The sequence below is a fragment of the Garra rufa genome, chromosome 1, assembly GCF_049309525.1.
Source record: "Garra rufa chromosome 1, GarRuf1.0, whole genome shotgun sequence".
NCBI lineage: Eukaryota > Metazoa > Chordata > Actinopteri > Cypriniformes > Cyprinidae > Garra > Garra rufa.
This window is the reverse complement of record NC_133361.1, coordinates 54,553,295-54,570,483: the sequence shown is the minus strand read 5'-3', so window position 1 is coordinate 54,570,483 and position 17,189 is coordinate 54,553,295. Positions and strand designations below refer to the sequence as shown.

At 37.6% G+C, this 17,189-nt stretch overlaps 1 protein-coding gene across 1 annotated transcript in view; it reads right to left on the bottom strand.

The window, feature by feature from the left end:
* spag9a (sperm associated antigen 9a) overlaps positions 1-17,189 on the bottom strand; it is a 58,049-nt gene that overhangs the window by 24,122 nt on the left and 16,738 nt on the right. The window contains exons 6-13 of the mRNA XM_073842850.1: positions 12,440-12,599; positions 10,207-10,297; positions 9,883-10,004; positions 9,101-9,112; positions 1,395-1,424; positions 1,173-1,230; positions 938-1,090; positions 594-648 (exon numbers count right to left, since the gene is read on the bottom strand). Of these exons, the coding sequence (XP_073698951.1) occupies positions 594-648; positions 938-1,090; positions 1,173-1,230; positions 1,395-1,424; positions 9,101-9,112; positions 9,883-10,004; positions 10,207-10,297; positions 12,440-12,599 (681 nt within the window). The remainder of the gene's footprint in view (positions 1-593; positions 649-937; positions 1,091-1,172; positions 1,231-1,394; positions 1,425-9,100; positions 9,113-9,882; positions 10,005-10,206; positions 10,298-12,439; positions 12,600-17,189) is intronic.

Sequence of the window (17,189 nt, the reverse complement as noted above, 5' to 3'; positions counted from 1 at the left end):
GTATCTTGCCATTGACTTTTCTCGCAATTGCAAGTTTATATCTCGCAGTTCTGACTTTTTTCTCAGAATTGTGAGATATAAACTCGCAATTGCAAGTTATAGTCAGAGTTAAACTCACAATTCTGACTTTTTCTCACAAATTTGAGTTTGTATCTTTCATTTTGACTTTTTCTCGCAATTGTGAGTTTATATCTTGCAATTCTGAGCTTTTTTTTCCCACAATTCTGACTTTTTTAGAATTGTGAGATATAAACTCAATTTTTACTTTTTCTTGCAAATTTGAGTTAATATCTTGCAATTTGACTTCCTCGCAATTACAATTCTGACATAAAGTCTGATTTTGAGAGGGAAAAAAGACTGATACGTTCTCAGAATTGTGAGTTTATCAAAAAACAAAAAAAAGGTAAGAATTGCAGGATGTAAACTTGCAATTATGAGAAAAAAGTTAGAATTGTAAGATAAAAAGACGCAATTACCTGTTTTTATTTTTTATTCAGTGGCGGAAACAGGCTTCAACAATTGAATGCATCCTTGCTTGGTATTGATCTCACTGACTCTTATAATTATTGTGATATTTAAATATCAATACTCACCTCATCTTCTTCTTTATTATTGTTCTGTTTGGCCACCTCTGCCTCTGTTTTCACTCTATGTTTTGAAATATTCTTATGAGTCCCTCATTTTCAGTGCAATTGTACAGTCTAGTTAAACATTTAATTACACAGTCCAAGCAGCAATAATAGCAGCAATAATAGCCTCTCATGAAAAAGTCAAGCATTAATGTGATAAACCACCTGTGGCTACTAACCTGAATACGTCATGTTTGATTTATTCTAGAAATTCGGCTATTACCGCATGACAACTAGACCCTGAACAACTGCATATGAATGCAGCCCTCAGGCGTTTTTTGTATTATTTGTTCGAAACAATGACTCACTTTTTGAGTTCCTCCTCCAGCTCCTTGTTTTTCTCCTCTAGTTTGCCTTTGGCCTGCAAAACCGCATCAAGCTCCCCCTGAAGACCTTCCTTCTCACAGGAGAGCTCGTCCACACGAGCGATCAAATCGTTCTTCACCACGTTTAATGCATTTCTGTGCACACAAACCAAGCGGCGTCAACAACAAATCAACATAAAACAGTAAACAAACTGTAAAGAGCTACAATTTTACTCACTTTGTCTCAAGCAACTGCACATTTTCCTGAATAAGATTCTCCACTTCACGACCCATGCCTGCAAAATGCAACACAAAAAGCTCTAATTACAGTACAACCAAGGCAGTAATGTGATCATAAAAATGTTGTTTAAGCATTCAAAATGTTGGAGATGAGTTTTATGTGCTCTGTGTTTTCAGGTTAGACAGGAAAAGGTTGGACAGGCCATATGAATGGTCTTACCGGACAGACTCGGGTGTGAAAGCGCATGCACTGCGTGTGTTCGACAGAGAGACAGACACATGGAGAGTGAAACAGGAATGGACAGCTGTGAGGTGAGAGTTAACAGGTCACAGAAAAACCAAGAGATACTGGAAAGAGTGGAGAGACCACTGACAGATCACCACGACTATTCAACCACATTCAGATTAGCTATAACAAGGCCCACATGGAATCTGCTCCAAGTTTACTTAACATTATGGCTAACGTGACCTACATGATAACTACTAATAATAATTGTAAGTAGAGAAACCAGGCTTCAATTTGTGAAAAAGATCAAACAAAAAGTGAGGTACAAAAATGATTTGAGCTATAAAAATGTTTTCTGGGGAGGCTAAATATCATGACTATTAAATACTCTCCTGTTGAACTTTTTATTCAACAAAGAATCCTGAAAAAACACACCACAATTAAATACTTTTAATTTTTTTTTTATTCGCAGGAATGTTTAATTTTAAAACATACTAAAACAAAAAAAGTTATTATAAATTGCAAACTTTTTTTAACAATATTACTGTTTTCACTGTATTTTATTTTATGTAAAAGAAATTTGATACTATTTAAGTAATGATATTACTTTTAATAGTGTTTTAAATTTAGATTTTTTTTAACAATGACCCCTTTAATGGAGTCAATTTTTACTCCTTGTATTAAATTAAATATTAGTATTAAGTGCATATCAATTGCACTATTACTATTGGAATATACATAAATTTTATTTCAAAGATCAGATATGGAAGCAAAGTTTTTTTTTTTATCTTACAATTCTAAAACTCACAATTCTGACTTTTTTCCCCTCAGAATAGTGGGTTATAAACTCACAATTGCAAGAAATAAAGTCAGAGTTGCAAAATAAAAACTCACAATTCTGACTTTTTTTTTTTTTTACAAATTTCCTGTAATTGCACTCTCAAAATTGTGAGATATTAACTCGCAATTCTGAGGGAAAAAAAAGTGAGAAATGTGAGATTAAAAAGATGCAATTACCTTTTCTTTTTCTTTTTTTATTCAGCAGTGGAAAGTGACTTTGAGGGGAAAAAACACTGATATGTTCTCAGAATTGCGAGTTTTATATCTCAAAATTTACACTTTATAACTCAAAATTGCATGTTATAAAGTTAGAATTGCGATTCTGGCATTATACTGATATAAACTAGCAATTCTGAGAATAAATATAGTTGCAAGCAGTGATTACATTTACATTTACATTTACATTTACATTTATTCATTTAGCCGACGCTTTTATCCAAAGCGACTTACAATTGGGAATACAACAAGTGATTCATCCTAAGGAGGCAGATCAACATAGGAAGTGTTCAAAAATACCATATATCAGGCGTTGTTAGAAGAGTGCAGGCTAGAAGGAGAAGATCAAGAAAGAGAGGAAAAACAGGCTAGAAGGGAGGATATTTTTTTTTTTTTTTTTTTTTTTTATTGAGTCAGATAGTGTCGAAAAAGATGGGTTTTCAGCAGTCGTTTGAAAGCTGTTAAGGAGTCTGCATTCCGGATAGGGGTGGGAAGATCATTCCACCAGGCAGGAACGTTGAACGAGAATGTTCTGGACAGTGATTTCATGCCTCTCTGTGGTGGTACAATGAGGCGTCTTTCACTAGAGGATCTCAGTCTTCTGGAAGGAGTGTAGATGTGTAGTAGTGAATGGAGGTAGGCAGGTGATGATCCGGTGGCTGTCCTATAGGCCAGCATCAGTGTCTTGAATTTGATGCGTGCTGTAACCGGTAGCCAGTGCAGGGATATGAAGAGAGGTGTAACATGGGCCTTTTTGGGCTCGTTGAAGACCAGTCGTGCTGCTGCATTCTGAATCATTTGTAGAGGCTTGATTGTACATGCTGGAAGACCAGCTAAAAGAGCATTGCAGTAGTCCAGCCTGGAAATGACCAGGGCCTGGACGAGGAGTTGTGTAGCATGCTCTGTTAGGAAGGGCCTGATCTTTCTGATGTTGTACAATGCAAACCTGCAAGATCGAGCGGTCTTAGCTATGTGGTCTTTAAAAGTCAGTTGGTTGTCAAAGATAACACCCAGATTTCTGGCTGAAGTTGATGGGGTAATTGTTGATGAACCTAACTGGATGGAGAAGTCATGCTGTAGAGATGGAGTGGCAGGAAAGATAAGGAGTTCCGTCTTTACTAGATTGAGCTGTAGATGGTGTTCCTTCATCCATGCAGAGATATCCGCTAGGCAACCTGAGATCCGTGCAGCTACCGATGGATCGTCTGGTTTGAAAGAAAGATAGAGCTGTGTGTCATCAGCATAGCAATGGTAGGAGAAGCCATGTGCCTGTATGATGGGGCCCAGAGATGTAGTGTATATGGAGAAGAGGAGAGGTCCAAGAACTGAACCCTGAGGAACCCCAGTGACCAGTTGATGAGTTTTGGATACCTCGCCTCCCCAGGCCACTCTGAAAGACCTACCAGAGAGGTAGGATTTGAACCAGCGAAGTGAAGTCCCTGTAATACCCAGCATTGAGAGGGTGGACAGGAGGATCTGGTGATTCACAGTGTCAAAAGCTGCAGATAGGTCCAGCAAGATGAGTACCGATGATTTGGACTCAGCTTTTGCCGTCCGCAAGGCTTCAGTGACAGACAGTAGCGCAGTCTCAGTTGAATGGCCGCTTCTGAACCCTGATTGGTTAGAGTCCAGTAGATTGTTCTGTGAGAGGAATAAGGATAGCTGGTTGAAAACAGCCCGTTCCAGTGTTTTTGCTATGAATGGAAGGAGGGAGACAGGTCTGTAGTTGTCTATGAGTGAGGAGTTAAGTGTAGGTTTTTTGAGCAGTGGGGTTACCCGGGCCTGCTTAAATGTAGTGGGAAAAGTGCCTGTGAGAAGAGATGTGTTGATGATGTGTGTGAGCGCCGGTAGGATTGTAGGGGAGATTGCTTGGAGAAGGTGTGAGGGGATAGGATCTAAAGGACATGTCGTCGGATGGCTGGAGAGGAAAAGTTTGGTTACTTCTGCCTCCGAGCAAGGACAGAAGGAGAAGTGGGGGGTTCCAGCCGTGATTGTGGTCAATTTTAGTTCCTGTATGTGTGGAGCTGAGAACTTATTATTGATCGATGTAGTTTTGTCTGTAAAAAATGTGGCGAAATCATCAGCTGTTATAGAAGTTGTGGGAGGTGGTGGAGGGGGACAAAGCAGTGTATTAAATGTTTTGAAAAGGTTGCGTGCGTCCGGGGAATTGTTGATCCTGTTGTGGAAGTATGAAGATTTGGCTGTATGTACTTGGGTAGCGAAAGATGAGAGCATAGACCGATACATACTGAGGTCGGATGGATCCTTAGATTTGTGCCATTTTCTCTCAGCTGCCCTAAGTTTGGAACGATGCTCACGAAGAACATCGGATAACCAAGGGGTTGTCGGAGCAGATCGTGCTGGCCTGGAGGAGAGAGGGCATATAGCATCTAGACAGGAGGTAATAGTGGAGCATAAGGTGTCAGTTGCTGCATTAGTGTCCAGGGATGAGAAGTGAGTAGGAGAGGGAAGGGAGGAGGATACTAAAGAAGAAAGATGGGAGTGTGAGAGAGAGCGTAGGTTTCTTCTAAAAGTAACAGGTAGAGGGGTTGGGAGTGCACAAGTAGCAAGATGTAGGTCAAATGTAATGAAGAAGTGGTCAGAGATGTGTAGGGGTTTGACCACAATATTGTCTGAAATACAATTTCGCATGTAAATGAGATCAAGTTGGTTGCCAGATTTATGAGTGCATGTAGTGATAACACGTTGTAGATCAAATGAAGCTAGAAGTGAATTGAAGTCAGCAGCATAGGGTTTGTCAAGGTGAATGTTGAGGTCCCCAAAGACTAGAAGTGGGCTGCCATCCTCTGGAAACGAGGACAGCAGCCCATCCAGCTCTTCTAAGAAGATGCCAAGTTGAGTAGGAGGGCGGTAGATTACCACAATGTGGAGTTCGATAGGAGATGTTACAGTGATTATATGAGATTCAAATGAACTGTAATTGCATAGAGGAGAATGGGTTGAGTATTTCCAGTTGTTAGAAATAAGAAGTCCCGTCCCCCCACCCCTTCCAGTCTGACGAGGGGTGTGAGAGAAGGAAAAGTTATTAGAAAGAGCAGCTGGGGTTGCAGAGTCTTCTGGACGAATCCAGGTCTCAGTCAAGCCTAGAATGCTCAAACCAGATTGCACAGAAAATGCTGAAATGAAGTCAGATTTGTTGACAGCTGATTGACAGTTCCAGAGTCCAACCGTGAAAGAGAAAGGTTCAGTGGAAGAACTGTCGATAGGACGCAGGTTAGAAATATTGCGTCGACGTGTGCGTGTGATATTATTGCGGTGTGAAGAGACCACCGGAATGAGTTGGAAACACATGATAGAGGAGGACAGAAAGAAGAGTGAAATAAAGGAGAGGAGTACTTAAGTGCGTTGTCGGTGTCGTTGCTCGGAGAAGTCGCGCAGGAAAAGTCGCAGTCTTTACTCTCGTCGGTCTTCACGCGAGGAGGCTGAACGCTTCCGCTGACGCTTCAGCGTCAGCTGTTCTGACGCAGTTAAATAGACAACCAAACAGTGCTTCAATGATAAAAGCTAGGGACGCCTCCTAGGCTCAGTGAGCCGCGAATGTCTCGCCCGCACGCAAAATGGCTCAATCGAAACTCAAAAAGCAACAGCTTCGCACTTGTAATAGCTCCAGAAGGGAACGATATGACAAAAACAAAAGCTTCCCTTGGCCGTACGCTCAGTTATCAATTTTAATGATTGCAATAAAAACTAGAATTTAAAGCAAAAACAATCGCAGGACAAATAACAGAAGAACACTCCTTTTCTAACAGTGAATAGATGTAAATAAAACAAACGAATAATTAAATAGAACAACAGAGTACTTTAAGAAGCAGCTCAAAATTAATATTAACGAATAAGTGAATAGAAACTACAGAGTGCGTTTTAGAAGCAGCTCAAATTTAATATTAACCAATAAGTAAATAGAAACTACAGAGTGCGTTTTAGAAGCAGCTCAAATTTAATATTAACCAATAAGTAAATAGAAACTACAGAGTGCGTTTTAGAAGCAGCTCAAATTTAATATTAACCAATAAGTAAATAGAAACTACAGAGTGCGTTTTAGAAGCAGCTCAAATTTAATATTAACCAATAAGTAAATAGAAACTACAGAGTGCGTTTTAGAAGCAGCTCAAATTTAATATTAACCAATAAGTAAATAGAAACTACAGAGTGCGTTTTAAAAGCAGCTCAAATTTAATATTAACCAATAAGTAAATAGAAACTACAGAGTGCGTTTTAGAAGCAGCTCAAATTTAATATTAACCAATAAGTAAATAGAAACTACAGAGTGCGTTTTAGAAGCAGCTCAAATTTAATATTAACCAATAAGTAAATAGAAACTACAGAGTGCTTAAGAGAACAGCGGCTTAAAATTAATACTTAGGAATAAGTAATTAAACAGAAACGACAAAGTGCTTTTAGCAGCAACTCTAAGTAACGACCGCCTAGTGAAATAGTATTAAAGTAGACACTTACGCGCCGTCGTTCTTTCTCGTCTGAGGACTGAACTCACTTTCCCAGGGTTCAAGTGCTTTAAGGCATCATATATGAAAAACACATAATTTAGGAAGTCTTTCTTTGCAAATGCAGGTAATTTACCATTGAAATATTATGTTTTGTAACGTTTATGACTGTTATAGCAGCAGCTGTGGTTCGATCTTCTTAAAACATTGCATGCTTGTTTAGAATCACCTGTCACATGTGCTTACCAGGATTTGTGAAGTTTTGAGTCTTTCTTTAGGCTTTATAGGATTTTGGGTAAATTTGCACAGGCGTTTTTTCTAAACGACCCGCTATAGCTTCCCAAATGGGTATTTTTTTGGGATAATTACTGACTTGAGAGCCCAGAGAATTGTCCTGCAGTGTTTTTTTCCAGACCTAGGACTAGTTTGCAAAAGTAGGTTTTTTACATCTTCTCAACCATTTGACAAACAATTTGATTGACAGCAGTGGTTCAAGAGGCAAAGTTGTCCGGAATTAGGAGTCCTGTCATTTGATATGAATATTGCGTGTATGTGTGGAAAACGCGCAATGCACAATTGGTTACAGTCTGGAAAATTGTGACATTGCCCCTCAGTGCCCGATTTCTTTCAAATTTCTCACAGACCGTTGGGACCACGAGTCAAACAGGCCCATCGAGTTTTGTTCCAATCGGCCTCCATTAACCATGTCTAATAGGTGCTCAAACTTCATGCTTCTATTTAGATACGCAAATGTCCTTATGGACACTTGTGGTACTTTGGACTAAGACTGTGGACAGAGATTTTAGTCCTGTGCCCTCAGATTGAGGTCTTGCATAAGTGTTCTGAGTTTGGCGAACATATCACACTCAGTTCAGGAGTTACAGGCATTTTACTAAAAGTGGCACTTCCCCTTTTGAACATTTTTGACTTTTTTTTTTTATTACTTTAAAGGTTGTATCAGCGATTTCTAGCCTAAAACATGAAGTGTCAACTTCAGCTGACCTTTCTTCACGATCCGCTCGCTGCCTGCCCCATAAATTGTCTGTGTTCCAACCAATCAGCGTCAGGGGTTTGGTGTTGTGGACTTTCCTACTGGTGCTGGGATGTGAGGGAGGCGGAGCGAAAGTCCACAACACCAAACCCCTGACGCTGATTGGTTGGAACACTGTTTGTTTATCTGTGGAAAGGTTGGTAGTGCCGATTGTTTTTTTGGCATATCTCGGACCCTAGGCTGACCAGAGAGACGCGTTTTTTTCACAGACAATTTATGGGGCAGGCAGCGAGCGGATCGTGAAGAAAGGTCAGCTGAAATTGACACTTTATGTTTTAGGCTAGAAATCGCTGATACAACCTTTAACTCTGGTTTGGTTCCGATCGAATAAAAAAACCTAGGAATAGTTTTCCGAGGCGCGATCGAATTTGTCAAGCATAAGCTAAGGATTTTAACGACAACGGTTTAGGAGTAATGAGCGATTTTGTACTTTTGTTCGGCGTAGCGCCCCCGTCTGGCCGAATGGGGCGGCCGTTTTTGCCGATGTGAATACTACCATCCCTCCAAGTTTCAAGTCTCTACAACTAACGGTTTGGTCTGCACGATCAGTTCTATGTGGAGATCACTGATCCATGACCATTCTAAAATGTACAATTCAGTGCTACGTGTTTGAAGCTCTAAAAATCACAATTGCTAGATATGAATTTAGAATTCTGGGAAAAACCTGAGTTCTGAGTTTATATCTCGCAATTCTGAGTTTTTTGTCTCGTAACTGCGAGAAAAGAGTTTCCATAGGTAGATTTGTAGTAGTCAGTGAGTTAAGGACAATGTCCAAAAATCATCAGTTGTCTCTGGTCTACTCTACTCTTGTTTAATACAATTTAAGATAAGTAAATCTGCAGATTTCTCTCATAATCAGTGCAGAAAATGTGAAAACGTCAGCAGATTCTGTGTGGCCTTGAGTATAACACAATCACCCCATTCTGTGCTACATCATGCAATAGTAGGTTAAAATGTTCATATCATGTTGCTGCCATACGGTTGGCACCATTTGCTACTGTATCATTCAGTTAAAGGGGAAAGTATGGAGAGGTATGATGAACGAATGAAAGATTTAGATACAAAAAGGTTGCTAATTGAAACACTAGAAAAGATTCTCTGACAGAACGAAGCAAGGATGTCATACACACCGGAGTACTCCACTGCGGTTAGAGGGAAGAACAGGACAAGAGGGCATGGAGAGAGAAATCTGGGTCAGTTCGACATGCAAAACAGAGCACTGTGGGACTGTGCCACCTTAATAGAGCTCATCTCATTATCATTGTGATGGAAAATGACACATATTTTAAAGAATAATTCACCCAAAACTGAAATTACTGAAAATGTGCACACCCTCAGGCCATCCAAGATGTATATGAATTAGTTTCTTCATTAGAACAGATTTAGGGAAATTTAGCTTTACATCACTTGCTCACCAATTGATCCTCTGCAGTGAATGGGTGCCGTCAGAATGAGAGTCCAAACAGCTGATAAAAACATCACAATAATCCAGAACACCAGTTAACTGAAAAGCTGCATATTTCTCTCCTGCTTCAGAAGAGATGACTTTTTTACTGAAGAAAGAAATATTATGGATAGAGGACTCCACAAGCAACAGTTTAAAGTTAAAAACATCTTAATCATGGATTTGTTTCTTACAAACATGCAGCTTTTCACTTCACAAAACGTTAATTGATGGACTGGAGTGGTGTGGATTACTTGTGGATTATTGTGATGCTTTTATCAGCTGTTTGGACTCTCATTCTGACGGCACCCATTCACTACAGAGCATCCATTGGTGAGCGAGTGATGCAAAATTTTTGCCCTTACCTGTTCTGGCCTGAGGGTACATCTTCAGCAATTTCTTTGGGTGAGCTTTTCCTTTGATGTTATTATGTGTTATATTTCTGAAAACGAACAGCAACAAACGTACCCAACAGATCTGCTCCTTCATCCACGTCTCCAATCAAACCTGTGCCCGCTGACGACACTTCTTCAAAGAGAGACTCTGTATTTCGGTCGAATGCCATGTTCTCAATCCCTCGGGTCGGGGTACTTCAACACATCAAAAACAAGCAGGTTACATAATTTGATTACATGCCAGCGCTAGTTTTAAGATCTGACACTTTAATACGAGAGAGTAAAACTGCAGTTGTGCAGTTCAGAGAATCCTATTAAACCTAAACAGTATTTCTTGGCATCACAGACACATTTAAACAGTTCAGACGCAGCGTTTGATTTATGGTATATTGGTTACCTTGAACCTTTATATCCGAGGTCCATGTCCAGCTCTGGTGTGGACTCAATAATGGCCTGAACATCTGACTTCTCCTCATTATCAGCTACACCTGAATAATCAAAATGGACAACTGCATATTTATAATCGTTTAAAATGTGATCTGCAATACATAAGAGTGACTGAAATTGCTCTTTTCCACTCAAACACTTTGACAACAAGGTTGTCATAGTCAAAAAACAAAATAGGTAGTGTAACAGTGTTTTTCTGTGAAGTAATACATGGTTTGCTACAATTTCATTGGATTGCATAATATTTTGGGGTCAAAATAATACTTTTAATAAGCAGGGAGGCATTAAATTGATCTAAAATGACAGCAAGCATTTTTACACTGTTACAAAAGGCTATTTCAAATTAATGTTTTTTAAACTTTCAAAGAATCCTGAAAAAAGACCCACATATTAAGCTGCACAACTGTTTTCAACATGGACATTCAAAAAATGTTTTTTAGCAGAAAATCAGCATATTAGAATGATTTTTGAAGAATCATGTAACAGTAGCTATGTTTCCATCCAAAAATGCGAATTTAACTTATGCGCAAAACTGGAACATCGCATAAAACATTTGCGCATAAAGCACCGTTTCCATCCAAAGAGAGAAAGAGAACAAAATCGTCACTTTCGGATAAACTTGCAGTAAATATCACAAAAAAAAAAAAAAAAAAAAACTAGAAGTCATGAAAATAATAATTTTCAGATTTCTTATTTCCTTTTTGTAGAAATACTGTTTTGAGTATTTACATTGTTCTGGTAAATATTCCTTAAAAACAATGATATAATAATAATTTTATTAGAAGTACTATCATTAGTCATATATTTCTGTCAATGTTTCTTCAAGTTTAAGCAAACTTTTATTTTGATGGGTTGCTGTGAAGACCTTTAAGTTTGTTTGTACAGACAAGCCCGAAATGATTCATACCCCTGGCAAATTCTGACTTAAAGTTACTTTTATTCAAGCAGCAAGCTTTTTTTTGACTGGAACTGACACGGGCTTCTCCCAAAAGATAATAAGATGATGTACAAGAGGTATCATTGTGGGGAAAAAAATTCTCAGGTTTTATTTACATTTGAACAAAAAGTGGCACGTCCAAAATTATTCATACCCTTTGCAAACTGTCACAGTCTATGGGAAAATCCAAAGTTCTATACCATTCCAAATAGTCCAAGCTGTTCTGTTCCAGATAAGGCACACAAAAGCCCGCTTGCCTTTGCAAATGCTCATCTGGACAAAGAAGGCTTCTGGTCTTCTGTTTTTTGGTCGGATGAAACAAAAATTGAATTGTTTGGCCACAATGATGTAGTCTTCATTAGGTGTAAAAAAGGAGAAGCCTTCAGCCCTAAGAACACCATCCCCACTGTCAAACATGGTGGTGGGAACCTAATGTTTTGGGGGTTATTTTCAGCCGATGGACCAGGGAACCTAATCACAGTAAACAGCATCATGAAAAAGGAGCAATACATCAAAATTCTCAACAACAACATCAGGCAGTCTGCAGAGAAACTTGGCCTTGGGCACCAGTGGACATTTCAGCACGACAACGACCCAAAACACACAGCAAAAGTGGTGAAGAAATGGTTAACAGACAAAAACATTAACGTTTTGCAGTGGCCCAGCCAGAGTCCTGACTTAAATCCAATTGAGAATCTGTGGAGGGAGCTAAAGACCCTCCAACCTGAAAGAGTTGGAGCTCATCGCTAAAGATGAATGGGCAAAAATACCAGTGGAGACATGCAAAAAGCTGGTCAGCAATTATAGGAAGCGTTTGATTGCTGTAATAGCCAATAAAGGCTTTTCTATAGATTATTGAGAAGGGTATGAATAATTTTGGATATGCCACTTTTGGTTCAAATGTAAATAAAAGCTGAGAAATATTTTTTCCACAATGATGCCTCTTGTACATCGTCTTATTATCTTCTGGGAGAAGCCTGTGTCATTTCCAAGCAAAAAAAAAATTGCTGCATGAATAAAAGCAACTTTAAGTCAGAATTTACCAGGGGTATGAATAATTTTGGGCTTGACTGTATATATACTATATTTTTGATCAAATAAATGTAGCCTCAGTGAACATAAGAATAATCTTACCGACCCTAAACTTCTGAATGGTATTGTATAACACTAAATGAAGTAACACTTTGCAATTTTACAGTCATATAAAGCTGTTTTGCTTTTCATGCACAGTAAAAGAGTGTCTAACCAGCAGAGACACTCCTAGTCCCTGGAACAGCTTGAACTTCTGTGTTCTTCCAGAATCCATCTCCATCCTCTCTGTGCGAGTCCAGGGCCAGATCAGAGGCCGTGGTGGACATGGGAGTGACCGACTTTGAGCCTCCCTGGCTGAGGTCAGACAGCTCATCCTGAAATCATTCAACACACAACGCTCATTACCTGAAGGTCAGAGGTTCACAGCTCAGGGACAGCTACATGAAAACACAGAGAGGGGTTGGGATATTCACTTAAACCCTGGACATCTGACAAACTGAGGTGAGATCAGCGGGCACACAGACACACAGGACAGACACAACTAAATATATAATGGATAATATGCTGGCATTGCTGTAGACATCAAGTTTTTTTGAAAAACTATAGTGAATAACTAAACAAATCAGTGTCAGTTCAGGCTAAAGATACACACAAACACAAAAAACATCAAACAGCTCACTGATGCAACTGTAAGAAAGCTTACATGACACAAAGAGAACAACAAAACAACAGAGAAAATTGATTAGAACGTCAAAAAGTTGAGATCGACCGATACAGATTATTTTTGTTTTTTCAACTCTGATAACTAAAATGCTGAATTATTGTACATATTACATTACTAATAATATTTTAAAGTTGAAATTTTTGCTTTTTGACACAGTAATAAAAAAGTTTTTTTTTTTTAGAATACAACTATGCATGCTAAGTTTTTTTGCATATTGTATAGGTTTATCATTTTATCCAAACAATATACTAAATTAAGTAATTTATATCACACTGATACTTAAGAACTGAATAAGAGAGAAGAAAAAATAATCCAAGCCAATTATCGGTCAATCTCTACAAAAAAAAACACACTACTACAAAAACACACTGCAACATAGGGGTGGGCGATATGACCAACATCTTACATCACGTTATGAGTAAATCTATTTCATGGTAATATACACAGCCACTCAAAAGTTTGGAATCAGTATGATTTTTATTGCTTTTAAAGGAGACTTTGCTGGTCATCAAGGCTGTGGTTCTTTGATTAAAAATACAGAAAAAACTGTAATATTGTGAAATGTTAATGCGATTTAAAATAGAGGGTTTCTATTTTAATATACGTTAAAATATAATTTATTCCTGTGATGTAGGGATGCTCATATTGACCGTTTAACCGTTAACCGACAGTAAGAATTTTAACCGATTATTACTATCAGTTAAACGGTTTAAAAGGTTTTTTTTCTATTTTTTTTTTTTTTTTACGTTTGCTGCATGGTGAAAGAAATAATGCTATTTGTAAGTTATCTGTTTACTCACGTGCGCATGTCGACACGTGCAGTGTGGCTGTACAGACATATTTCGCTTCACCTTTACTTAGTAAACTGATGTAGTATATGCAACTCAATGGCAAGTGGCGTTATTGGGTTATCAGAGAGTGAATCCGTGAATGAATGTATTCAAATTCTGAATGAATTATAGTCTAGAAAGTGCGCAAAAGGCGCTCCCGTTACAATCACTGGAAAGCTATCACTCATCCTAGAGTAGTTCATCGCAATCTCATAAAGTTATTAAAAAGTAATAAAATAACCTTTAGACTGCACAATTAATCTCTTATTTATATAATGCCAACACTTTGTTTTAATAAGAGAGTTCGCGAAAGTGTAGAAGTCAGCAAAACTGAAACCGGCACTTTGGTTGGTGAGTGGATTGTAACATAGCCTCCTCTGATTGGCCACAGTGATAATCAAATCAACATACATGTCTGTGATTGGCTATTGCTGAACGCTGTAAAACACGCGCTTCTCCACACGCATATGACAGTGGATGGAAGTCCCTAACCGCAATTTGAAAGGGTTTTTGTGATGGTGTTTTTTTCGCGGATCTAAAAGTTAACAGGCAGCGGTCCTGCCTATCCGTACAGCATGTGGACATGTTAAAAACTAGGCACACTGAGGTATTGGCTGGCCTGCTATATATTTTTATGTCCGACGAGAAGAATAAGACCGGTACAGTTCTTCAAAGCGCATAAAAGGATTCAGTGTGTTTTAGTTTTGTCATCTTAATTAGGTAGTTATTTAATTTATACATATTTAGTGTAGGCCTATTTATATTATTCTTTTTTTTTTTCATTCAGATTTTCTCTGTTCTCAGAACCGCTGCTGATGCGTGATAATTTAAGTATATGTCAATACAGCTTTTGTTGTTACTCTGTATGCTGCTGTTTGCACGTTAAAATAAAACATTTGCTTGTATTTTTAATGTATCATCACAGATACTCGTGCATTCTATTGTATTTTAAATTATTATTATTCTAATTTTATCAGTTAACGGTTAATGTTCGGATAACGAGCAGCGGTTGTCGGTCAGGAAAATTAACCGAAATGAGCATCCCTACTGTGATGCAAAGCTGAATTTTCAGTATCATTACTCCAGTCTTCAGTGTCACATGATCCTTCAGAAATCATTCTAATATGATGATTTTTGTGATACTTTTTTCATGATTCTTTGATACTCATTCAAAGTTTGGGGTCAGTACATTTTTTCTTTCTCTCTTTGAAAGAAATTAATACTTTTATTCAGCAAGGATGTGTTAAATTTTTTTTTTTTTAAGTAATAGTAAAGACTTATTTTGTTAGAAAAGATTTCTATTCAAAGAATCCTGGAAAAAAAAAATCACGTTACAAAAAAATATTACGCAGCACAACTGTTTCCAACATTATTAATAACAGTAATAAAATATAATAGAATGATTTCTGAAGGATCATGTGACACTGAAGACTGGAGTAATGAGCTTTGTATCACAGAAATAAATTATAGTTTAAAGCATATTAAAATAAAAAAAATGTTATTTTGAATTTCAATAAAATTTCATAATATTTTTCTGTAATTTTGATCAAATAAATGGAACTTTGATGAGCATAACAGACTTTTTAAAAAATCATTAAAAATCTTATTGATCCCAAATTTGAGAGCGTCAACGCATATCACAATATAGTTATTTTTGCTTTAAATAAGGTCTTTATGATATAAAAACCATAGAAATTTCACAATTCTTGTCACCAGTTTTAATATCACAAAAAAAATTATATCAACCTAAATAAAAAAATAAAAAAAACTTAAGCTCACTGAAGTATACAGTCAGCGATTAAATAAGAATAAGAAACTGTTTAAAAACAATAACTACTACAGTAGAACAAATAAATAAGAAATGGTACATGCATTGTATAAAAACACTGTATATTCTTCACTGTGTAAATTAAAAAGTTTTTTAGATTTAGTCAGGAGCAGAGATAAGATTTCTGACAGACAGCAGGAATATTAAACTGCTGTCACTTTAAGAGCTGCCCGGATCCAATATACTGTTACACACGTTTCTCAACTGTTTGCTTTCACTTAAGACCTAAATTTAGAGGATACTTGCAAAGACGGCCATTTTGACATACAAGTGTGTGTATTTAACCGTTCGAGGCCCATAAAGCATCAAAAATCAGTTAAATAATTTCAATACTTTCACGCTCTATAAGCACCATCTTAACATGCACAGTCTCTCAGACAGTGCATGCATTTAGCAAAATTAGTTTATCACTGCTGATGGTGTTTCAATGACTTAAAATCACTTTTTTTTTAAACCGCAATGCTTAAAAATGCATGCAAGCAATACATTTCTGACCACAAAAAAAAAAAATGGTTAATCGTGTCTACTGGTATATCGCCCACCCCTACTGCAACAGAGATTTAGACAACACACCCCAAACAACAAACCAAATATCATTTACATTGATGAAACAAGTTCAAAACACTGCTGTAAATGCAACACAATTTAAATGAATGCAGTAATTCACAGTAAAGAAGAAAAATGATGTTAAAGCCAAGTGTTGGGGGCATTTATACAGGAGAAAAATATTAACCTACTAAAACTGAAAACTTTTATTGCCATGTTTTACCTACCCACACACTTTATCCAAAATAATGCAAAACTAACATTACTTCCCCACTATAACAATGTAACAGTTACTTTTGTTAAGAGTAAATAAATAACATTCCTTTTAAAAGTAACATTCCCCAACACTGGTTCAAACTAAATTTTAACTACAATAAGTGTTACGACTAAAGATGTGATACTGTCAGCTACCATGTTAGAAATGTGCAAATGAAGAAGCATGAAACTGAAATGACATGCGGCGAAAGCTAAATGAACACCATGCATTAGCTGTATGCAACTATATCCTAGATGACTAAAAAAAAAATTGTGCATTATTCCATGTTAACATGCTCTTTTTAATTAGCATTTATTACTAATCTGGACTTTCTACATCTGTGTAGTTGCATGCAGTTAAGACACCAAACACCACTGAGTATAAAAACGTTCTGACTATTAGAGGACAACGGTGATTTGCACTACACACTGTCCGCCGGCACGGAGCCTTGCTACCTTGCAGTCGTTTGCCAGCGAATCCCAAGCTTCCAGAACATCCTTACCATCCCTTTTCTTAGGAGTGTCCTCCGCCTCCAACTGCTTGGACAAGAAAATTGGGACGTGGCATCTTATATTTGTTTGAAACACAAAACACAATAGCGCTCACATGTGTTTGTGCTGTGATCTAGCATTGGTGGGTGGGAAAACACAACTCTAACGTGACATTATTATGCATGAAAACATTAAAAGCAGCGATCCATACAAGAGAGCTTCAGATTCTTAATCTTGCCATGTTTCATGCAGGTGAACGTGGATGTCGAAGCATCAAATCAGTTCAGAA